General features: G+C 66.2%; 1 protein-coding gene across 6 annotated transcripts in view; it reads left to right on the top strand.

Moving 5' to 3' along the window:
- Window positions 1-22,638, top strand: part of SBNO2 (strawberry notch homolog 2) — a 45,554-nt gene that overhangs the window by 21,709 nt on the left and 1,207 nt on the right. For 5 of the 6 annotated variants that reach the window (XM_072722036.1, XM_072722032.1, XM_072722035.1 and 2 more), the window contains exons 5-30: window positions 8,578-8,739; window positions 10,690-10,773; window positions 11,015-11,111; window positions 11,479-11,633; window positions 11,735-11,868; window positions 11,945-12,035; window positions 12,116-12,259; window positions 13,999-14,116; window positions 14,229-14,334; window positions 14,712-14,865; window positions 15,596-15,772; window positions 16,262-16,359; window positions 16,731-16,813; window positions 17,823-18,014; window positions 18,193-18,362; window positions 18,976-19,107; window positions 19,672-19,807; window positions 19,892-20,004; window positions 20,084-20,155; window positions 20,236-20,344; window positions 20,500-20,574; window positions 20,667-20,810; window positions 21,793-21,887; window positions 21,976-22,068; window positions 22,184-22,315; window positions 22,493-22,569. In XM_072722036.1, the coding sequence (XP_072578137.1) occupies window positions 8,578-8,739; window positions 10,690-10,773; window positions 11,015-11,111; window positions 11,479-11,633; window positions 11,735-11,868; window positions 11,945-12,035; window positions 12,116-12,259; window positions 13,999-14,116; window positions 14,229-14,334; window positions 14,712-14,865; window positions 15,596-15,772; window positions 16,262-16,359; window positions 16,731-16,813; window positions 17,823-18,014; window positions 18,193-18,362; window positions 18,976-19,107; window positions 19,672-19,807; window positions 19,892-20,004; window positions 20,084-20,155; window positions 20,236-20,344; window positions 20,500-20,574; window positions 20,667-20,810; window positions 21,793-21,887; window positions 21,976-22,068; window positions 22,184-22,315; window positions 22,493-22,569 (3,143 nt within the window). Of the gene's footprint in view, window positions 1-4,706; window positions 4,862-8,577; window positions 8,740-10,689; window positions 10,774-11,014; window positions 11,112-11,478; window positions 11,634-11,734; window positions 11,869-11,944; window positions 12,036-12,115; window positions 12,260-13,998; window positions 14,117-14,228; window positions 14,335-14,711; window positions 14,866-15,595; window positions 15,773-16,261; window positions 16,360-16,730; window positions 16,814-17,822; window positions 18,015-18,192; window positions 18,363-18,975; window positions 19,108-19,671; window positions 19,808-19,891; window positions 20,005-20,083; window positions 20,156-20,235; window positions 20,345-20,499; window positions 20,575-20,666; window positions 20,811-21,792; window positions 21,888-21,975; window positions 22,069-22,183; window positions 22,316-22,492; window positions 22,570-22,638 lie in introns of those variants that run through there. The other variant, XM_072722039.1, reaches the window with a different exon arrangement.

Consider the following 22,638-nt stretch of genomic DNA (forward strand, 5'->3'; position numbering starts at 1 on the left):
CTGGGGCCCTCCCTTGCTTCCACACAGGAGCCAGCTGGTGGCAGGTTGACTGTGCCCCTCTCTGGGCCCAGAGGGGGGTGGTTTTGTTTCTGTTTTAACTTTTATTTTTAAGTCAAGTCTACGCCCAAAGTGGGGCTTGAACTCATGACCCTGAGATGAAGAGTCACATGCTCCACTGACCGAGCGGGCCAGGCACCCTGGGGCTCCCGTTTTACCAGTTCTGGGTGGGGCCTACATCCCGCGGGACCCCGCTGTCAGGAATGCAGAAGGTCGAGGCTAAGCCCCGCTCCCGCTCCCGCTCCGAGGCCGGCTGCTGCCGGTCCCACCGGACCCACTGCGGCGGCCCCAGCGTGGAGGGCCGGAACCTGCGCCCTGGGCTCACCTAAAACCTTAAGGTCTGATACCCTTTTCTGTGTGTTTGAAGGTTTTTGTAACAAAATGAATTTCAGGGTAGTCGAGGTCTGTCGAGAGCGCCAGGCCGCAGCCGAGCCCGCCAGCCCCGCTCGCTCTCCGGTTTCCTGGCGCGTCGCCGTCGGGGGGCACAGCCGTGGTCTGTCCTCACAGCGAGGACCCTGCCGCGCCGTGAGCACCAGAGCAGCCGGGTCAGCTCCGGGGCCCCTGGTGTGCGAGGGGCGCTGTGTTCTCGGCGCCTGCAGCCCGCCCCGCCCGCAGCCCCGCGATGCGTCTCCCTGCAGACGGTGCTGACCCCGAGCCCCCACCCCGTCCGCTCCTTGCCCCCTCCCCCGGCGCTCGTGGTGGTGGCGGTGGTGGCGGTGGTGGATTTCACCCTGCACTGGTGGGTGTGCCCTACGGTGACGGTCACCGGGCTCTGTCCTTGCTCCTGTGTGTTGGTCCCCGGGAGGGCTTCCTCAGGGAGAGCTGTCCCTTCCCTGCCCCTAGTCACATGTTGCTGACGGCCTGGGCCACGGTCGGTGCCGTCCTATTCCCTGCGTCTGTGTTGGCCTTGGGAGTGTCCGTCCCTGTCCCCCCTCGTAGCCGTAGGGGTGGTCCAGGCTGAGCCCATGGAGACCCCCCTCAGCCTTCACGCCACCTGCCTCCCCGAGGAAGGGCCTCTGCTGACTTGGCACCTGCGGCTCTCGTCGGTGACCCGAATGGTCGAGGGGCCCTGTGGGGGCCTCCTACCCCGGGAGGGCTGTGCGTTGCTGTGGGTGCAGGGCGTTCCTTTCCTTCTGCACTCCTAGGATGTGAATCGCACATCAACTCAGTGGTTTTTAGTAAATTTGCAGGTCATGCGAGTATTACCTCTTCCAGAATATTCCAGTAATTCCATAATATTCCATCATCCCAAAAGGAAACCCCAGATCCACCAGCTGTCACCCCAGCCCCCGGCCCCCCGAGCCCCCTCCCCGTGCATGGACGAGCCCGTCCTGCACATGTCACACACGTGGACTCCCACCTGCGGGGCCTCCTGTGTCTCGAGCCCTCCCTGAGCATCGGGAGCTCGGGGTCCATCCCTGGGGCAGCGTGTGGGCACCTTGCTCCTGCTCGGGGGCCCAGGGATGCGCCCGTGGGTGGGGGATGTGTTCCGTTTATTGCTCCTCGCTGATGGGCACCTGGGTGGTTCCCACACTGTGGATTTTGGTGATCGTGAATTGTGCTGCTGTGAACACCCGTGAACAAGCTTCCGTGTGGATCTGTGTTCCAGGTGTGGCTGAATCTGATTGGGGGCACTGCTTGGGGACATGTTGAGGTCAGGTGCGGGGGATGACTCAGCGTTGCAGATCAGCCCTCCCAAGGCCTCGTGCCTCCGGGCCCTCCTCTGCGTTCTCCCCACCTGGTTGCCTCTGGGGTCCTGTTGTGGGTGTGGCCGCTCTGCCCTCTCACGCTGCCTGGCACACGTGCCCTAGGAGCGGGTGCTGCCCTGAGCCCTCCTCCCAAGTCCACCTGGACCCCTAACATCCTGGCCAGGCCCTGGGGGCGCTGGGGGAGCCTGCACACTGAGCCCCTGCATGCAGTCAGCGGGGCAGGCAGCGGCCCTGAAAGTCCCTCTAGGCATGCCGGGTGGGTCCTGCATCCACCCAGTACGGACACTTTCCGTCTGCCAGCCTGGGGCTTCTGGGAAGCAAGGATGAGGTCACAGCTCAGAAAAGTGCTTTGCAAACTCTCAGCAGCTCTCCGCTGAGGGGCGGGCGGCATCGACTGCTCCGCAAATGGATTTCAGCAGGGATCAGAGGTCCAGGCTCGCCCCCACCAGCAGGCCCCCAGCAGTTACTGGCAGCAAGAGTGAGCAAGACGTTTCTCCTGGACGGAAGCCCCTGGCTCACACTGAGCCGTGGCCAAGAGCCCGCCCCGTGGTCTGTCCTGAGGGCCACAGGCCAGCGGAGCAGGAGCATGGCTGTCCCCAGAGGGTCTCTGCACAGACACTGGACTCCCGGAGCCAGGGGACCAGGAAGTGAGGGGCGGGGAGGCCAGGGCTGCTGCACGAACAGGCTCCTGGAGAGGGCCCTGCAGAAAGCCCCTGGTCGGGGTCCAGCCACAGCAGCAGGGCTCCAGCGCCCCTCACCTGCTACACCGTGAAGTGCTCAGGGGCAGTTTTCTGGCTGAGGCCACTGTCCCCACAGCTCTAGGCTAACAGGGCGGTTCCTTAGGGCGCCACGTGAGCTGGAGCAGCTCCCGCAAAGCACCCCAAGTGGGGCTCTGGTGAACCACAGAGCAAGCCCTCACGGTTCTGGGGCCAAGGGCCTCTCCGGAGGCTCCGCCAGCTGGGGGAGGACTGGACGAGGCAGCGGGGAGCGGGGAGCCCCAGAACAGACTGGGGGTTCTTGGGAAGCACAGGGCAGCTGGGCCATGCCCGTCCCTCCACCCCCGGGCTGGCCACAGGACAGAGGGTCAGCCTGGGGCCAGGGAGGGCCCCGCCAGACGGCCCCACAGCTCCGAGGCAGCCAGACAGGGATGGAGCAGGGCAGCTCTGCTTGCGCTTGTGCCTAGGTCACCGAGTGTGACTTCCCCTGGGGCCGAGCAGCCCTGCCACCTCCATCCAGGCACATAGTCACGCAGGCCTGTGACCTGTGACGCCAGGGGACAGGGCGGCCCGGTGGGTGCTGGCTTCCCTGTCTCGTCCAGGCCACCCTTGCCCATCAGTGAACCGTGTGGCACTGAGATTTCGGGGACGGAAGTCAGAGGTCGGAATCCGTGTTGGCAGCGCGACGGACTCTATGCCTGTTACCTCGGACGATGAGAGCTCGGTGTACGCGCTGTGCGTCTTCTACTTTGGTTCCTCGTGATTGTTTTAAAACAGAGTCAAAATCCACGTTTCTGGGGTGCCTGGCTTGCTCAGTCAGGGGAGCGTGGGACTCACGATATCAGGGTCTTGAGTTTGAGCCCCATGTTGGGGGTAGAGGCTGTTTACGAAAAAAAAAGAATGAGTGAATAAAAACTGTCACAGAAAGTAAAAGAAAACCCACCCTTTTAAGGTCGAATTCACAGGGTCATGCACCCACCAGCCTATCCAGTTCCAGAACATTCCATCACCCCAAGGGCACCCCATCCCCATCAGTCATCACCCGGCCCCCCAGCCCCCTCCCCGTGCGTGGACGAGCCCGTCCTGGACGTGTCACACGCGTGGACTCGCACCCCGAGGGGCCTCCTGTGTCTGGTTCCCTCCCCGAGCATCGGGGGCTCAGGGTCCGTCCCCGGGGCAGTGTCAGGGGGCCTCACTCCCGCTGGTGACCGAGTCGCGCTCCCGCACGTGGCTGGGCCACATCCCCCGTGGACGTGCGATGGTGGGTTTTGTGTAACGTGCGTCTTCGTTGTCCCCCGGGCGCGTGCGCAGCCGCGGAACCGCGGGGTCGGTCGATGACTGTGTGCGGCTCTTCCAGGGACCGCGGGGCCGTGTCTGAAGCGGCTGCCCCGGGTCACGGCCCCCCGGCCTGGTGGGGTTCTGATGGCTCCGCGTCCTCGCGTCCTCGCCGCCACTTGTCATCGTGTGTTGCGGGCAGGCCGCGTGTCCCGGGTTCTGGGGTGCGGTGTCTGGGCCCAGGGCGCTGGGCCGCCCGCTGGGGTGTCGCTGCTGGGACTTTCCCTTTCACAGGCAGCGCCGGCGCCGGGGCCAGGGGGGGGCTGTGCTGCCTGTGGCCTGTGAGGTTCGCACACGCCCGTGACCCCTCACAGGCCGTGACCAGGCCGGGGCCCCGCAGGTGTCCGTGACCCCGAGCTTGCTCCTCTCGGCCGAGGGGCGACACCGCCACACAGAACCGTCCCCCGAAGTGGGGCTGCTGAGCGCAGCTGTTGTTTCCCGTGGGACAGGGCGCCGGGGGCCTGGTGCAAGGTCTGTGAGCCCACCTGGAGCTTGAGGGCACTGCCCTGCCCGTGCCGGCTGTGTGCAGGGCCCAGGGGCCTGGGGTGGCGGGAGAGGAAGGAGCGGGGTGTCGGGACAGCCGTGCCCCTTGGCAAGGGTCCAAGACAAGGAGCGGGGGGGGGGGGGGGGGGGGGGGCAGGTTCCCACGGGGAGGCCCGCGGGTGGGGCCGTAGCCGGGCAGGGCCCTGCTGGGGGCGCCCAGTGGGGCCCCACACAGGCCCGGGTGGCCGGGGCGCGGGCGGGGCGGCGGCCGGGCCTGCGGTGGATTCCGCCCAGTACAGGAATCCTGGCCCTGCCGGTAATCGGCGCTTCCCGGGCTGCCATCATTTCCTGAAAGTCAGCGCCCGAGGGGAAGTAGGCGCCGCCGCTGACTAAAGCCACATGCAAATGCGGCGGGGCCGGGGCCGGGGCGGGAGCGGGGCCGCGGGATGAGGGAGCCGCCGTCGGGGACCCGGCCACCGCGCTCGGGCTCGGGGACGGGGACGGGGACGCGCCGCCATGTCCCAGCTGCAGTTCTGGCTGCACTTCGCGGCCCTCAACCAGGTAAGGCCCGGCCTGCCCGCTCCGCCTCCCCCGCCCCGCTCCTCCTCCTGCTCCGCCGCCTCCGCCTCCCCCTCCGCGGGCCGGGATCGCTCTGGCCCTGGCCGCCCCCCCCCCCCGCCCCCCGCCCCAGGGTGGCCGCTGGGACAGCTGGCGGAGCCCCCCCGGGAGCAGGACGGGCGCCGGCCCAGGACTAGCGGACGCACCTGTGTCTGCCGGGCGCTGCTGGGGTCCCAGGGGAGGCCCAGAGGGGTCTGGGGCAGCCCGGCCCGGCCCGCTGGTCTCTGGCTGAATTAGGGGACACCTTTTGGCAGCTGCACCAGGTCCCACCAGGTCCTCGTTTGGTCCAGGGAACCCCAAACTCTGAGAGCTGGTGACCATGGTAGCTGACCCTGTGACCTCCCTGGTCCCCCAAGCTCTCAGGGTGACCGCCACTCCCTGCCCCTGAGGGGCTGCAGCCCACCGAGTAGGGTGGGGGCCTGGGGTCCGAGGACGTCTCCGTGGGGTGTCCGTGGACGGTGACTGCGACTGGGTCACCTTGTAGGGCTGCTGGGGCCACCGGGCATCACGTCCTGATGCAGCAGGTCGCGCGGTCTCTTCCTGCCACCCACTGTGTAAGGGAGCGGGCTGAGGGGGACCCCCCGGTGACCCCCGTGAGGCCCTGCGACCCTCGGACCCAAGAGTCTGGGAGGGTCGGGGATCTGGGGAACGCGCCATCCCCAGAGTGGGCGGAACCCGTTACCTTGGAGCAGCGTCTCCCGTGGGAGGAAGGGGACAGCACCGAGCCCCGCGGCCCCTCCTCACCGTAGCGCGCTGCCTGTGTCCCCACCGACCAGGCACCGATACTTCATCACCAACCAGAGGTCCCCGCGGCACCTGTGTCCCCTGCCCAGGACCCCTCATGGTCCCTCCGGGCTGACACACTGTCCGCCTGTCCTCGCGTGGACGCCCTGGGCATCGGGAGGACGACTGGCCGGGTCCTGCAGGACGTCCCCAGGCCGGGCTCGTCCCATGACGGCTCTGAGGGAAGAGCCCCGCTCGCGCCGCCCCGTCGGGGTCCCTGCGGACACTGGCGCTGGTCTCCTGGCCGGGGGTGCTGTCCCCGTGGAGCACCGCCCTGAGCGTCCACCTTGGCCGGTCCATTCGTCTCCTGCCCTCATCAGGGCGACTGCCCCCCGCCTGCCCCCCGGCTCGCGGCTGTCCCCCCCTCAGGAAGCAGGGCCGCCTCTCGGGGCCTCTGGGGGCTGCCAGCTTGATGGGCTCAGGGGCTCTTGTCGCCCTGACCAGGCTGGGTGGCGCCCTCTGGGAAGGCCGCGCTCCGACGCCGTTCCACGGGGATGTTAGCAAAGACCCCCGGCCCCTGTACCCACCCCTGCCCCAGGCAGCCCCGGGAGGGGGTCCCTGCCCCAGGGTGCTTCACAGGGACCCAGCAGCCCGCTTCTGTGGCCTCCCCGCCTCTGACCCCAGCCTCCTGGAAGTGGCGGACTCCCAGGAGGTCCCGGTGGGTGGAGAGAGCAGGCCTCAGGGTCAGCGGGCCAGACCCCTCCTGGCACCTCGGCGCCCCCGGCCCCTCTGGGCGCTGGCTGCTGGGCCCTCGCGCTCGGCCTGGGCACCCCAAGGAATGGCACGGTGGCCTCTGGCCTCTCGGGTCGCTGTGGCCTCCTGCCTCCTTGTGCTGCAGACTCCTAAACTTTCCGGGCCACCGCCTGCCCGGGCGGGTCCTGCCCCCACTGGCTGCCTCCTCTCCCGCACTTGCCCAGGCTGGCAGGTCCGGCCAGGGTCTGCCTCCCGTGGGTCCAGGGTGGGTGCAGCCCAGGGGCGGGAGCGAGTGGTGGCCCCTCTTGCCCCCCTATGCCGGCAGCCACCGGGGTCCAGGCACGCAGCCTCACGCCACTGACGTGGCCGAGGGTGGTCTTTCCTGCGCAGACTGAGTCGCAGCCGGGCTGTGTGACCACCCCATCCAGCACACACATGACCGCAGCTCCTGCCCATCCCCACCCACCCCTCCCGAGGGGCCCTGCACGACAGACCCGAGCCTGCCTGGTCCCGGGGCTGTGCGCGTTCTGGGGTCCAAACAGGCCCTCGGGAAGCTGAGTGCCATCTCCTGGAGATCCCCCCCATAGAACAGGGATCTGATTCCAGCACAGAGTGAATGGGAGGGGAGCTCCCCAGTGGAATGGGGTGGTCCCCAGCCCTGGCTGAGACCAGGGCCTGGTCCCAGTGACTGGGGGCTCCATGGATGCTGCCCTCCACCCCTAGAAGCCCGCTCACCTGGGGTGAGCCAGGTACAGCAGGGTGGGCTCCAGGCCCACCGGTCTCTTCCTTCCCAGACTCCCAGACCCCGCTGGCTGGCCCTGGCCGTCTCCTGCCCCACCCCACAGTGGTTAGTGTGCAGGCGTCGCAGCCCACTGGCCCTGGCCCTCCAACGGCCCCAACAGTCGCGCAGGGCCCGGGGGCTCCTGGGGGCCCCTCCATTGCTCCTGCACCCCGGCCCACGCTCTGCTCAGGAAATGCTCCCACTGATGTGACACGTCCATGTGACTGGGGCCTCTGTCACGGGGTTGGCTTAGAAGAGCCTCATCTGGGAGGGTCTGTGGGGCTTCCCTCCGGGTGAGGAGTCGGGTGAGGAGTCGGAGTCGGCTGAGCGCTGTGCCCCGCCCCCGCCCCCCTGACCTGGGCCTGCCCCCTCCCCAGTTCAGGTGCTCAGGGTCTCTGTCTGTGAAACGGACACCTACTGCCCTCTCCTGGTGGCCAGTGGCACGGACACCGCAACCCGCAGGGCCTGTGTGGGGTGTCTGCCTCGGGGCCCACTCCTGGCTGGTCCAGGAGCCGCCAGGTGTCCTCACGGGGGGGGGGCTCCGTGTCCGTGGCCCTGGGGCGGGGCAGCATGGGAACACCCCTGGCATTGCAGCGATAGTCTTTAAATTTAGGTTTCTAGGGGCGCCTGGGGGGCTCAGTGGTGGAGCGTCTGTCTTGGGCTTGTTCCTGACCCCGGGGTCTCGGGATCAAGTCCCGCATCAGGCTCCCTGCAGGGAGCCTGCTTCTCCCTCTGCCTGTGCCTCTGCCTCTCTCTCTGCGTCTCTCATGAATAAATAATTAAAACCTTTATTTATTTATTTTTTTAAATGATGTCCTATTATGACTTTTCTTTTTTTTAATTTTTATTTATTTATGATAGTCACAGAGAGAGAGAGAGAGAGAGAGAGGCAGAGACCCAGGCAGAGGGAGAAGCAAGCTCCCTGCAGGGAGCCCGACGTGGGATTCGATCCCGGGTCTCCAGGATCGCGCCCTGGGCCAAAGGCAGACGCTAAACTGCTGCGCCACCCACGGATCCCTAATTAAAACGTTTATATAAAAGTTTAGGTTCCTAAACTACGTGTAACCTGTACAGCAAACTTCCCCCTTGAAGTTGCGGGGCTCTCTGTGTCTGGACATGTGAGCACTAGTGTCACATGCTCCCAGTGTCACTTAATTCCAGAACATTCCATCACAAAGGCAACCCCAGCCCCCCCCAGCCCCCTCCCTATCCGTGGAGGAGCCCGTCCTGCACGTGTCACACACGTGGACTCCCACCCCGTGGGGCCTCCTGTGTCTGGTTCCCTCCCTGAGCGTCGTGGGCTCCGGGTCTGTCCCCGGGACGGGTGGGGGGGCCTCGCCCCTGCTGGTGGCAGGAGTGTCCATCATGTGGCTGGGCCCTTCTCATCCTGCTCATCTTCCAGGACTCCGCGTACCTCGACGACCTCTCCAACGCCTCCATTTTCTCCTCGTCCGTGGACTCCCTCTCAGACATCGCAGACACGCCTGACTTCCTGCCGGCTGACAGCCTCAGCCAGGTGCCCACCATCTGGGATGTGAGCACCGGCCCCTCCACTCAAGACAAGGTCAGCTCACCCTGAGGACTCTGCACAGGCTGCTGTCCCAGGACCCCCTCCACAGGCCGGGGGCAGATCCAGGTCACCCAGTGAGGTGGTGGTTCAGGGGTCCAGAAAATACAGAGGCGGGGGTGGCAGGGGGTGGCTCCTGCGCTGGGCTCGTCAGCTGTCCTGCGAGGGGTCCCGTCCCAGGCAGGCCCCGCTCACGGCCTCTGGGACGGCCTCTACACCGTGCTCCGCGGGGCAGACGGGGTTCACCGGGGGTTCACCAGGAGACAAGCAAAGGGCAGCTTCCAGCGCTGGTTCTCCCTCTGGTGATTCTGGGCAAGGTCTGGAGGCGTTGCGGCAGGCGGGCGGGGGGTGGGTGCTCCTGGCTTTGAGTGGGTGGGAGCCCACGAGCCAAAGAGCTGGCTTGGCATCTGTCACGCTCCCGGTGCAGGACTCTGACAGGGAAGCGTGGGTGACGTGAGGCCAGATGGTGAGCAGGGTCCTCAGGCGTGCCAGGGCCGGGCAGCGGGCGCGTCGGTGAGGGACCCCCGCCCCATCCGGGCCCGGCCGGGGTTCTCTGCCCGGAGAGCAGCCCCGAGCTTTCGGGAGCCAGAAGCCTGGTTCGAGGCTCTGAAAGGCGGCATTGGGAACGCGGAGGAGGGCCACGTGCGCCGGAGGGAGGGCAGGCTCCTCATCAGAGCCCACGGAGCCCTGCCCGGTGGCACCGCGAGCGGGCGTGCTGTCTGCCCAGCCACCTGGAGCTTCCTCGGCACCTTTGGCCCCTTAGGCAGGGTCGAGTGGACAGGTCTGGGAGGCCCGGGGCCCTGCCTGGGCCCGGCAGAGGGACAGGAGGTGCCCAGGGCCGCCTGGCGCAGTCCCTGCCCTTGATAGCCTTGGGCAACCCAGGCCCCCTTCGCAGTCGGGGCGAAGGGCCTGTGAGCGGCGCCCTGCTTGGCGGAGACCGTGAGGCGGAGGCGGCACGAAGCGGCCGGCGGGAGGGCGGCTGAAGCCTGGCGCCCACAGCCTGCTGCTGCCAGCCCGCCAGGGCCCTGACTCAGCCTTCCAGGAACCCGGGCCTGAGGCTGTTTGTTTTTGTTAACTTAAAAAAAAAGGGGCCAGGGATTTGAATATGGGTTTCTGGCTCCTAGCACTTTCATCACATTTTTTTTCCCAAAAACTTTGGGCACGTTCTTAACCTTTGAGAACAGCTGGAGTCAGTAAAAATCAAGTGGGTTATCTCACGACCAAGCCCCTTTGGGACCCCTGTCATCCCCCAGGACCGTAACGGACCCTGGAGCTCCACGTGTGCCCAGCAGTGAGCCCCTAGCGCTTGCGGTCACCGGTCTTGGGAGGAGGCGGGGCCTGGAAGGGATTTCTTCATTTATTTTTCTTTTTCTTATTTATTTAGATTTCATTTCTATTTTGTTTTTCACGTTCACGGTTTTCAGGACAGCCGCATGACCTATGTGATTTTTATCTTAAGGGGAAGCCTGTTTTGGAATTGCCGACCCTGGTCGGGCCCCTGCTGTGTCCCCACTGTGTCCTGGGGCAGAGCAGTAACCCCCCCCCCCCAGCCTCAGTGCACTGGACAAGGGTGTGGTCACTCCCTGAGGGTGGCTAGGTCGAGGGCCAGGGGTGACAGGGCCCCCGAGGGTTTGGGTCTCTGACCCCAGGTAGGCCTCATGCACCCAGGCACCCGCTTTGTGCACCAGGTTCTTGGTCTCCTTGGACCAGCCTCAGGTGCTCTGTCTCCCTAGGCCGTGACTGTGGTCTGGGACGTGGGACGTGTCCTTCCTTCATTTCTCTGTGTGATGGGGGTTGTAGCCCGTCTCTCCAACCAGCTGGCAGGCCGTGGGAGGGAGGCAGGCAGCTGCGGGGGGTGGGGGGCATGCGGACAGTGCAAGAACGGGGCCAAGCTGGGGGCGCTATGCAGGCGCTTCCTCCCCACATCTCGTCCGCTTTCCCCTCTAGCTGCTCCTGCCCAGTGGGCCGTGGACGGGCCTCGAGGACCCTGTGTCCTCCCTTTCCAGCACCCCGCTTCTTGTCAGCTACCAGGTAGGCTGGGCCCCTCCGCAGCGCTGCCTGCCCCTTGCAGATGCTCAGAAGCACCTGTTTAGAAGATGGGTCTGCCCATCTTACAGACGAGGAAACAGGCCCTGGGGACGCAGCACACTGGGGTCGGGAGGGCCACTCCCCAGGCCTGTTCACTGTGCAGGCGGCGCCCTGGGGAAGGCCGGCCGGGCCGGGCAGGACAGGCCCATCCAGCCCTGGCTACAGCTCTGGCACTAACCTTCAGTCTCAGAGTCAGCCTGAGGAAGAAGATGAGGCAGAGGAAGACGAAGGAGAGGAGCTGGGCCACACAGAGACCTACGCAGACTACGTGCCGTCCAAATGTGAGTGCCCGCGGCACCGCCAGGCCCGCATGGCCCCAGTGGGCTCCAGCCATAGGCAGGGGCAGGGCTGGAGGTTGCCAGCCGGCTCCTGGGTTTCTGGAGGGGGGAAGGCTCGGGAGCTGTGGGCAGGCCTGGGGGCAGCTGTGTAATCCCCACATCGGGGGTAGCAGAGAGTAGTTGAGAACTAAGCCCACGTTCCTCCGTGAGCAGGAGTTTATGGATCTGCAAAGCCCCAATGGGCCCTCTCCCCTGGTCCCTGCTCTGCCCCTCTCCCTTCTGGGAGCCTCCCCCAGCCCACCTTAGCCCCTGGCCACCAACCCTGACAGCCTGACCTGCCCCTGACCCGCCCCTGGCTGTGCCTCTCCAGCCAAGATCGGGAAACAGCATCCGGACCGCGTGGTGGAGACCAGCACACTGTCCAGTGTCCCACCGCCAGATATCACCTACACGCTTGCCTTGCCCGCTTCGGACAGTGGGGCCCTGTCGGCGCTGCAGCTAGAGGCCATCACCTACGCCTGCCAGGTGACCCCGGGGCTCCCGTGCGGCCCACGTCCCGTGTGGGAGGCCCGCCAGGCACGGGGAGGCCCAGCCTGCCAGGCCCTGACCGCCTCCCTCGCCTGCAGCAACACGAGGTCCTGCTCCCCAGCGGGCAGCGGGCCGGCTTCCTCATCGGCGATGGCGCGGGCGTCGGCAAGGGGCGCACGGTGGCCGGCATCATCCTGGAGAACTACCTGCGGGGCCGGAAAAAGTCTCTGTGGTGAGTGTGCCCTCCACCCTCCACCCAGGCGGGCGGGGGAGCGGGCGCCGTGGCACCCACCAGCCTGCACCCCTAGGTTCAGCGTCTCCAATGATCTCAAGTATGACGCGGAGCGCGACCTGCGGGACATCGAAGCCCGGGGCATCGCGGTGCACGCGCTGAGCAAGGTGGGTGGGGTTGCCCCTCCCGGGGGGGGCCCCCCCAAGCTCAGTCCGGCCGCGCCCCCACACCCGCCCCTCTCCCCCAGATCAAGTACGGCGACAACACTACCTCAGAGGGCGTCCTCTTCGCCACCTACTCTGCCCTGATCGGGGAGAGCCAGGCCGGCGGGCAGCACCGCACGCGCATCCGCCAGATCTTGGAGTGGTGCGGGGAGGCCTTCGACGGCGTCGTATCCTGGCTGGAGGCGGGTCTAAGGGAGCGAGGGGCCAGGCGGGTTAGGCGGGTTAGGTGGTTGTGAACCGGAGGGCCGGAAAGCCAGAGGGGGGTGTGGGTATGGGTGTGGGGTCAGAGGGAGGGGCGGAGCCGTGGGTGCAAGGAATTCCTGGCAGGAGTTCGCCCCCAGGGAGCACTGTTGTCCTCTGCTGTCTGCCCGGCCTCCTGGCTCCAGCAGGCGGGACCCCTGACCACAGGCGTGGGAAGGGGCCCGGGGGGGCGGGGGCCTGTGGTTGCAGGAATGGGGTGGGGAGCACCTCCTCCCCTCCCCCTCCAGTGGGGGGGGCAGCTAGGGGACAGTGGGGCCGGAGGCCCGGCTGCGGGGCTGGGGGCTCTGCTGGCCCGTCGGTAGGTGTTGGTATCTGTGTGGGCTCCAGCTACACGCAAGAAGGTCCAAGCACAAGCGGGGCAGTCTGGCGTGGGTCGTGTGTTAACCGCTTGTCTGTCCCGCACATCGGGCGTCGGCAGCGCTCTGCCAGCAGATCCCCGTCCGTCTGCCCCAATGAGGTGCCCGGTGTGGGGCCCACGGCCCTTACTGGGGGTTTCTGCTCTGCTGCCCACTCCATACCCCGGGCCCTGCCCCCTGGTGTGCCTGCTGTCTCTGCACCGCTGCTGCTGCTCTGGGGCAGGGTCCGGCCCTCACTGAAGGGTTGGGGGGGGGGGGGCCTCTGCGTAGGATGTTCCGCCCCAGACGCTGTGCCCTGTGTACCTTGGCACATCACTTTTCTCCTCCCTGGGCATGTTTGCTCATCACCACGTGTCCTGCCGCCCTGTCCTTACTCAGCCATTTCCCTGTGTCAGGGACACTGCGGGGGTTTCCAGCGTCCCTGTTGTAAACAGCCCTGAGTGGTCAGGCCCAGCCGGGGTGACCCATCACTGCTTCTCTTTCCTCGGGCCCATTCCCAGAAGCAGGGTGACTGGCCCCAAGGCCACCCAGCACTCTCCAAAAGCCCCTGTCGCTTCTGGTCCCAGCCACAGATAGGAAGAGGGACGCTGGCCCTCTGTGTCCTCACAGTTCGATGGGCAGGTCACGGGTTTACTGTGGTCGGACACTGGCCGGGCTACAGAGCGGCTCCCACGGGCCTCAAGACGGGACCAGTGACCCCTCTGCACGCACCACCTGGCCAAATGACAGCACACAGAACACCCCCGGGGGCTGCGTGCTTGCTCCGTGCTCGCTCCGTGCTCCTGCCGCTCAGTCTTGTTTTCGTAAATTCTCCAGTGAACTTACACACATGTCGTATGTATACGTGCACACGTGTGTGCAGGAACACCCCGCTTTAAAATAGGTTCACGATCCGCATACTGGCGTGGACCGTGCCTCCCGCACCCCGTACTGCAGTCCGTTAGCTCAGTGCCTTCAGCGTCCGCGGGCAGTTACGCAGACACCCCACAGAGTTCCTCCTCTGGGGGGACAGCGACAGCCAGGATGCCGGCCTGCTCCCAGCCCGCCCCTCGTGCTCAGAGACCCCGTTTCTCTGCTCACTGTGTGCGTGTCTGCGTCGCTGTGCTCCCTAAGGTCTTCATAAAGGCGTCACCGTCAGCCGTGCACCAGCAGTGCTCAGGGCCTCCTGCCTGTTCCCCTCCTCGCCCCAACGGCCTCCAGGCACCTTGCTGAGGTCCCCCTGGGGCATCAGGCCAGGGCCTCTGGGGCTGCCCGCCTTCCAGAACAGTCCTTAACCCCTCCCGCACCAGATCGTGTTTGACGAGTGCCACAAAGCCAAGAACGCCAGCTCCACGAAGATGGGCAAGGCTGTCCTGGACCTGCAGAACAAGCTGCCCCTGGCCAGGGTGGTCTACGCCAGCGCCACAGGTGGGCACACAGGTGGGGGGTGCTGTATCCAGCCCTCGAGTCCTTCCTGGGCCTGTGTCCAGGGCCCTGACCTTGGTGGGCCAGAGGAGCTGACCACAGCGCCCCAACCCAGGTGCCTCTGAGCCCCGGAACATGATCTACATGAGCCGCCTGGGCATCTGGGGCGATGGCACGCCCTTCCGAACCTTTGAGGAGTTTTTGCACGCCATCGAGAAGAGGTGGGTGCCCTTCCCTGCCCGAGACGGGCTGGCAGGGACCATCAGAGCCCTGCTCCTCACGCACTGGGGCCTGATGTCGGCTGTGCTTGCTCCACCTCCCGGCCTGAACTTGTCCAGCAACCAGAGGGACCTTAAACGTCCGATCTCACCCTCTGTCTGCCCGGTGCTTCCCATCACTCTGGGGGACGGAGCCCCTCCTGGGCGCCTGCCCCTCCTCGGCCCAAGCTGACCAGGGGGCCTTTGCATGTGCACCCTCCACTGTCTGTGTCCTTGGCCCTTCCTCACCCGCAGCTGTGCCTTCCCCCCCCAATCACCAAGTCACTCTGTTGATCAGTGGGACCCAGCACGTGGTCGGGTGGCCCTGTCTCTGTCCACAGGGGTGTGGGTGCCATGGAGATCGTGGCTATGGACATGAAGGTCAGCGGCATGTACATTGCTCGTCAGCTCAGCTTCTCCGGCGTCACCTTCCGCATCGAGGAGATCCCACTGGCCCCGGCCTTCGAGCGTGTCTACAACCGCGCGGCGCTGCTGGTACGTAGAGCAGCGGGAGCCTCTGCGTGGACACGTGTGTATGCTTCCCATCAGAACTGTGCCCCTGTCACCTTCGGAATCTGTCATCAGAGGGCCCTTGACGGCATTTGTCGGGCCCACCTGCCTGGTCTTTGGTTGGAGGCCAGCGCCTTGATGGCGTGGGCAGCTCCTCCGGGACTGGAGTGATGTGGGCGTGTAACCGGGCCCCCACCAACCCTCCCGCCACATCAGGAGCCCGTGTTCCTGGGGCTCATGGCAGTTTCCCACATCCACATCTCTGCCTGTGGCGTGGCCACCTCTTCTTTGCGTGCGGGTGGGCTCCCTGGTTCTCACGGGCAGAGTTCACCTGCGGCGGGGCCAGCCCTGAGCATCCGCCCTGACGGTGTGCTAGAGGATGTTCTCAGCTCGAACCACAGTAGGGCCATCTCCTCACGCCCCAGTGGGTCCTTCTCTGCGGGGCGTCCAGCCCTGGGCCTACCTGCCCGATGCCAGGAGCGTCCCCGCTGGACGCCCAAGTCTGGGGGGTCCTGAGGGCCCCGTCCGCTCCCCTGTGCGGCCTGAGTGTGCCGTTTCCCCGCAGCCTTGCCAGCATTGCACATCTCAGTTTGTTGACGCTTCCTACGGTTAGGTATCGGTGGTCTTCTGCTCAGCCGGGTGGGGGCCGGCGGGCCTGGGTAGGAGCCGGGTAGCCGCTGGGCAGCAGCAGGCTCAGCTGGGCATGTCCTTGCAGTGGGCCGAGGCCCTGGGCGTGTTCCAGCAGGCAGCCGACTGGATCGGCCTGGAGTCTCGCAAGTCCCTGTGGGGCCAGTTCTGGTCGGCCCACCAGCGTTTCTTCAAGTATCTCTGCGTTGCCGCCAAAGTGCACCGGCTCGTGGAGCTGGCCCGGGAGGAGCTGGCCCGGGACAAGGTGAGCTGGTAGCCGCAGCGCCTGGACCTGCAGGGCTGCCTGGACACTCTGCCCCCGTCCTCTCAAGAGCCAGGCAGGGGCTCAGGGCTTTGTGGTTACGCCACGACCCCCGTGTCCGCGTGTGGCTGGGCTGAGCCTGTGAGGACAGCATGTGGCACCAGTGATGCCAAGGCCCAGAAGGCTCTGGTCCTGCCTGACCAGCTCCCCTGAAGCGCGTGACGGGCACGGCCTTGCCGCCAGTCCTCCATGTCCAGACAGGAGGAGCTGGGCAGGAGCCAGGGCAGAAAATAGGAAGAGGGTCCAGGAGGGCTGAGGCCAGCTGTCTGCTGCCGTGTGGAGTTCTAGGGTGGGTCTGGGTATGGGGGGCCTGGCAGCCAGCAGGACAGAAAGGGTGCAAAGAGAGAAACTGAGGCCAACTCTGGGGCTGGGCTTGGAGCCTGGGGGTCCCAGAGCCCAGCTCACCCCCACTCCATCCCCACCCCCCCCAAGTGTGTGGTCATCGGGCTGCAGTCCACGGGTGAGGCTCGGACCCGGGAGGTGCTGGACGAGAAGGATGGGCAGCTTGACTGCTTTGTCTCTGCTGCTGAGTGAGTGATGCCCGCCGTCCACAGGGCAGGTGGTACAGTCAGTCCTGGGACAATCCCCCCACGTCCCCCCGTGTGACAGCCGGTGCCTGGTGACCCCAGCCATGGGAGCCCAGGGGTGCCTCTGCTCAGACACCAGCCCAGCCCCCAGAGTCTCCAGTTTTAAAACCAGAAAGACTAGCCACGGGTGACCCCAGGGCTCAGAGGGTGCTGGCAGAAGGACCCGGGTTTCAGGACGAGGCTCCCAGGTGCCCACTCCCCGCACCCCCCACCACTGCCTCCCCACCGCCGCCCGCCCTCCCTGAACCCCGGGCCTCCAGCTGGGCAGCATGACCCTCTTTGTAGCGGGAGTAAATTCTGCCTCTTGTTTTCAGGGGCGTCTTTCTGTCGCTAATTCAGAAGCACTTTCCTTCAACCAAAAGAAAGCGAGAGAGAGGAGCAGGCAGTAAGAGAAAACGTAAGTGCCCCCGCCACGGCCCCGCCACGGCCGGCAGCCTCTGACCCCCGACCCCACACAGCCTGGCTGGTGGCCCTTCCAGGTTTCCCTGTCGGCCCGGCTCCGGCCCGGGGCATCCGCCCCTCTCTGCTGCTTGCTGCACAGCCTGCGGGGGGTTCTGGCCCTCAGCCGACCTGCCTGCTGACACCCACCCACCCCCTGTGCAGGGGTGATGGTGCAGAGGCCACCCGGCACAGCATCCCAGGAGAGAGCCCCGGGCGGCTAGCAGCCCCCAGGCACTGCCCACCAGGGAGTCCCGGATGCCAGCAGGGCCCCAAACCTCCCCTCAGCTGCCAAGTTAGCAAAAAACAGGATGGTGCACTTAGCTCGCCCTCAGGCAGCAATGCCCCTGTGCCTCCAGCATCACTCTCAGATGGCGGGGGTGAGGGTGCAGGGTTCAGATTCTGGTACCTGGGGCCGTGATGGGGCTCACGAAGAGCATCCCTGGACGAGGTGGTTACCCTCCTTCCGGTGGACGCTGAGCATCAGCTCACCATGGGAAGTGAGGCTCAGGGCAAGCAACTCCCCTGAGCTCACACAGCCAGACCTGGGAGACATAGTCCCCCCTCCCCTCCCACAGCGGGGCCTCTGGGGCATCCTGGACTATGGGAGTGCACGTAAGGTGCCTGGACCACCATCTTCTTGGGACCTGGACACATCCTCTGCCCACCAGCCCAGCCTGCCTTGTGAGGTCAGGGTGGCCTCCCGGGCACCACCCCAGGATACAACGTAGCGTCAGGAAATTAGATGGGGATGTTAAAACTGCCCCTTTACACCATGCCCGGGCCAACGGCAGGCCCCAGGAGAGCAGCCCAAAGCCGGACAGGACTGGAGGCTCGGGCCCCTAGTGTTGTAGCACGTGTGCCTGGCCCCGGCTGCCCCCCTCCCCGTGTGGGGTGTCGCCGGGAGCTGGGCCCTCCAGGAGGGAGGAGCAGGCCGGGCCTCCGTGAGCCTGGCTGTTTGTGTGCAGGGCGGCCACGGGGCCGCGGGGCCAAGGCACCCAGGCTGGCGTGCGAGGCGGCGGGCGTGATCCGCATCAGTGACGACAGCAGCACAGAGTCAGATGCCGGCCTGGACAGTGACTTCCACTCCTCCCCCGAGTCCGTGCTGGACGACGACGTGCTCATCTTGGACGCCGTGGGGCTGCCGGCCGATGACCGCGGTGAGGCCCGCAGCCCGGCATTTGGCACTTTGCAGACGGGGGGAGACGGGCTCGGGGAGCTGGCAGGGCCGTCCCCAGAGGCAGCGGGTTCACGCCAGCAGTCCGGGCTGAGGGACACCCTCCCGTGCGCCAGCCGTCCACTGCTGTGCGTGCTACCCCTGACCCTCTGGCCCTGCAGGGCCCCTGTGCCCCCTGCAGCGGGACCCACATGGCCCTGGCATCCTGGAGCGTGTGGAGCGGTTAAAGCAGGACCTGCTGGCCAAGGTGCGGATGCTGGGCCGGGAGCTGCCCGTCAACACTCTGGATGAGCTCATCGACCAGCTTGGGGGCCCTGAGCGGGTAGCTGAGGTGAGCTCCTTGGGGCCCCCACCTGGGTCAGGCTCTGAGGCCCCCTGGTGCCCACCCCAAGTCCCCACCCAGCACGGTGAGGCGGGGTTCAGGCCCGGAAGCCCCAAGGTCCAGCCTCCATTGCCCAGCCCACCAGGCCCAGGTGGCTGCCGGGGACTCTCCTCCTTTGACCACTGACACCTGGTCCCCTGCTCCCCGGCCCAGCTCTGCACCCACCGTCCCCACACACCCTCATGTGCCCCAGCCTGCCTCCCACCTACACGACTGTACCCCTTCCTGGGATGTGTCCCCTCGTGTCCCCTCCCTGCCTCCCACCTACACGACTGTACCCCTTCCTGGGGTGTCCTGTGGTGGCCAGCCAGGTCTGTTCTGCCCCAGGCAGCCGTTTTACAATAACAGACTTAGGATGGAGTGAAAGTCTTGCTGTCGGGCTGCGGGCAGCTGGGGTCCCTGGGCAGAGGCCGTGTCCTGGCTCAGGCTCCGCAGCCCGCCCCTTCCCTGCACACACACTCAGGAGCCTGGGGGCACAGGTGCGCAGGCAGGGAGTCAGGCCTGCACGACCAGCCCCCGTGTGGCCTCAGCAGCTGACTGTCGTTCCCCTCCCCCCACCCAGATGACTGGCAGGAAGGGCCGTGTGGTGTCCAGGCCCGACGGGACAGTGGCCTTCGAGTCTCGGGCGGAGCAAGGGCTCTCCATTGACCACGTGAACCTCAGGGAGAAGGAGCGCTTCATGAGTGGGGAGAAGGTGGGGGCCGTGGAGGTGGGGCTGGGGGGCCGGGAACCTGTGAACAGGTGCTCCTGCCAGTGTTGGGGGGAGCCTGTGAAGACCCCGTGGGACCAGGGAGGTGCAGGGTTCCTGAGGGGCTGACCCCAGGATCACAGACCCTTGCAGCCCCTCCTGGGTGTGTGTGCATCATGCACGGGCGTGTGTACGTGCCTGCGGGTATGCGTGAGTGTAAGGGCATGTGTGCACGTGTGCCTGAGCGGGGCCCCTGCAGTGTCCCTGGCCGTCCCACCTTCAGTCACTGGCACTGGTGCTGTCATTGCTCAGTGGCTTCTCTGAGGCCTTCCCTTGAAACCCAGCGTGGGATGAGGGTGTGGGCAGGGCTGGCCGCTCCACTCCACCCAGGGTGGGCCGGGGGCAGCCGGAGCGGCCGGGACTCCACTCACCACCCACGTGGGCTCCCCCACGGACACACGTGTCAGCCTTCCGTATGGGTTGCCCTAAACGAGCCCTGGTGACCCAGCGAGGCGGGCAGGGCACAGAGGAGCGGGCAGGCTGCCGACTGTCCCGTCCTCATCCCCGTAGCTCGTAGCCATCATCTCCGAGGCCTCCAGCTCTGGCATCTCCCTCCAAGCTGACCGCCGCGTCCAGAACCAGCGGCGCCGGGTCCACATGACACTCGAGCTGCCCTGGAGCGCTGACCGTGCCATCCAGCAGTTCGGTGAGCCCCATCCTAGGACGCCCTACCCCAGGCCACCCCGCCCGCTGCCACCGGTGGTCCCTGAGAGCCCTGCTCTGCTTCCAGGCCGGACCCACAGGTCCAACCAGGTCTCTGCGCCGGAGTATGTCTTCCTCATCTCGGAGCTGGCGGGGGAGCGCAGGTTTGCCTCCATCGTTGCCAAGCGGCTGGAGAGCCTGGTGAGTGGGCGGGCGGGGCTGCAGCGGGACACTGGGAGGGGCGTGGGCAGCTCATGATGGCCTTCCCCGTCCCGGGCAGGGGGCTCTGACCCACGGGGACCGGCGTGCCACTGAGTCCCGTGACCTGAGCAAGTACAACTTTGAGAACAAGGTACCTGGAGAGGGGCGGGGGCAGGAGAGGGGGGTGGCCTGGGCCCAGGCCCCCCTGATCTCCCTCGTCTGTCCACTCAGTACGGCGCCCGGGCCCTTGGCTGCATCCTCACCACCATCCTGAACCAGACCGAGAACAAGGTGCCGCTACCCCAGGGCTACCCTGGTGGAGATGCCGCCTTCTTCCGAGGTGAGCAGGGGTGAGGGACAGGCCCTGAGCTGTTCGGGGCCCTGGGAAGGGTGCACTGGATTTGTGTGCAGACACTCCTGCCACGCACACTTACCAGGGGGCGGGCTGGGGAGGGGCCGGCAGGGAGCAGACATGCGAGGCCCTGCCTTCCACAGACATGAAGCAGGGCCTGCTGTCAGTTGGCATCGGTGGACGCGAGTCCAGGACGGGCTGTCTGGATGTGGAGAAGGGTGAGTGCTGGGCGCAGCCCTGTGGTGGGGAGGCCCCCGGAGCACCGTGGCGGCCCCTGACACAGCCTGAGTGCCGCCCCCTCGCCCACCAGACTGCTCCATCACCAAGTTCCTGAACCGCATCCTGGGGCTAGAAGTGCACAAGCAGAACGCCCTGTTCCAGTACTTCTCTGACACCTTCGATCACCTCATCGAGATGGACAAGAAGGAGGGCAAATACGACATGGGCATCCTGGGTGAGGGCAGCTTCCCCGGGGGGCTCAGCTCAGGGTCCCCAGGCAGGGTCCTGTCGGTGACAAAGGGATTTCCAGAGCAGGAACGGCCCCCACGGTACGGTGCCTGCCCCAGTGCCACCCTCCCAGCAGATGGGGAGAGCGAGGCCGGGCCTGGGCAGTCCCCACCCCCAGAAGCCACTGGCAGGGCCCAAGGTACAGGATCGGGGGCATCATGGAGACCTCAGGAGAGGGGGTGCTGCTGCAGCAGAGTGCTGTCCTGTGCTGGGGGTACCACATGGCCCCGTTCTCGGGTGTCCCCCAAGGCCTGGAAAGTTCATTTAGATGCACTGCATGTACTGGCATGCTTGGCCTGCTGGTGCTGAGCCTGCCACGCTGGCTGTCATTGTCCCGAAGGAACCTGACGGCCTGTGGCCCACAAGCCAGGCCCCCACCAGAACAGCAGGGGCCATGAGGCTACAAACCCACCAGAAAGGGCCAGAATCAGTATTTTCAGCTTTGGGGGCCAGTCTCTGAGTGTTCAACTTGGCCCTGGTAGTGAAAGCACAGACTATAGGAAAAGGAACGCTCTTGTGCCAGTAAAGCTTTATTCATAACTCAGTGGCAGTGTGGTCTGCTGACTCTTACGTAACCACCATCCCACAACAGCCGCGCAGAGAGGGGCCACTGTTGTCTGTAGTCACACCTACTGTGAGTGTCCAGCAGGTGCTGGGCGGGGGCGACCCCAGGCCACCCTGGGAGGGGCCGCTTCCTATCCAGGCTGCTGGGTAGGGTCGGGGCCAGGCCAATGCTGGGGAAAGCCGCCACTGTGCTCCCTGGTGGGCATCTCTGGGTGGACTTGAGCACTTGGGGCCCCCTACAGCCCAGAGCCCGGAGCCTGCTGAGCCACACACGGCCTCAGGGCATGCTGAGACCCATGGAGCCAGGACCTGCCCTGGGGGATCCCCGGGCAGGAGGGTCTCACCCCTGCTTGTCCTCCCCACAGACCTGGCTCCAGGCATTGACGAGATCTATGAGGAGAGCCAGCAGGTTTTCCTGGCTCCCGGGCACCCGCAGGACGGGCAAGTGGTCTTCTACAAGGTGAGCAGACACTGGCCCGCCCAGCATGGCAGGCCTGGCCCCACCCCCGGGGCCCCTGGCCCTGCTCTAAGCGCCCATGCTCTCGCAGATCAGTGTGGACCGCGGCCTGAAGTGGGACGAGGCTTACGCCAGGTCGCTGGAGCTGACGGGCACCGACGATGGCTTCTATCTCTCCTACAAGGTGGGTGGCCGCGAGGCCCCGACAGGTCCCCAGGGGCAAGACCCCAGCCACAGGGAGCATGGCGGGCAAGGGGCGGCAGCCCGTACCTCCCGGCCTCATGCGCACCCCTGCCCAGGTTCGGGGCAACAAGCTGAGCTGCCTCCTGGCCGAGCAGAACCACGGCAAGCACTTCACCGTGTATAAGCCTAACGTGGGTCGGCAGAGCCAGCTGGAGACGTTCGACAGCCTGCGCCGGAAGTTCCGCCGGGTATGGGTGGGGCCCGGGGCCGGGGTGCACCTATTCCTCCAGTGTCCTGGGGTGGGGCCTCGGTGGGTGCTCCCCCGGCTCCCAGGAGCAGGAGGAGCAGGCCTGGGCTGCTCTGCACGGGGAAGCGTGGACGGTCTGCCCGTCGTCCAGGTGGCTCACATAGCTGCGTGTCCCCAGGTGACAGCGGAGGAGGCCAGGGAGCATTGGGAAAACAGCTACACCTTCTCGCTGACGCACTGCAGCCACACGGCATGGTGAGGGCGGGGGCGGGGTGGGATGGTGGGGGGGGACCGCCCGGCCCCTCCTCTCCACTGGCCCGTACT

Source organism: Vulpes vulpes, chromosome 9, assembly GCF_048418805.1.
Source record: "Vulpes vulpes isolate BD-2025 chromosome 9, VulVul3, whole genome shotgun sequence".
Classification (NCBI taxonomy): domain Eukaryota; kingdom Metazoa; phylum Chordata; class Mammalia; order Carnivora; family Canidae; genus Vulpes; species Vulpes vulpes.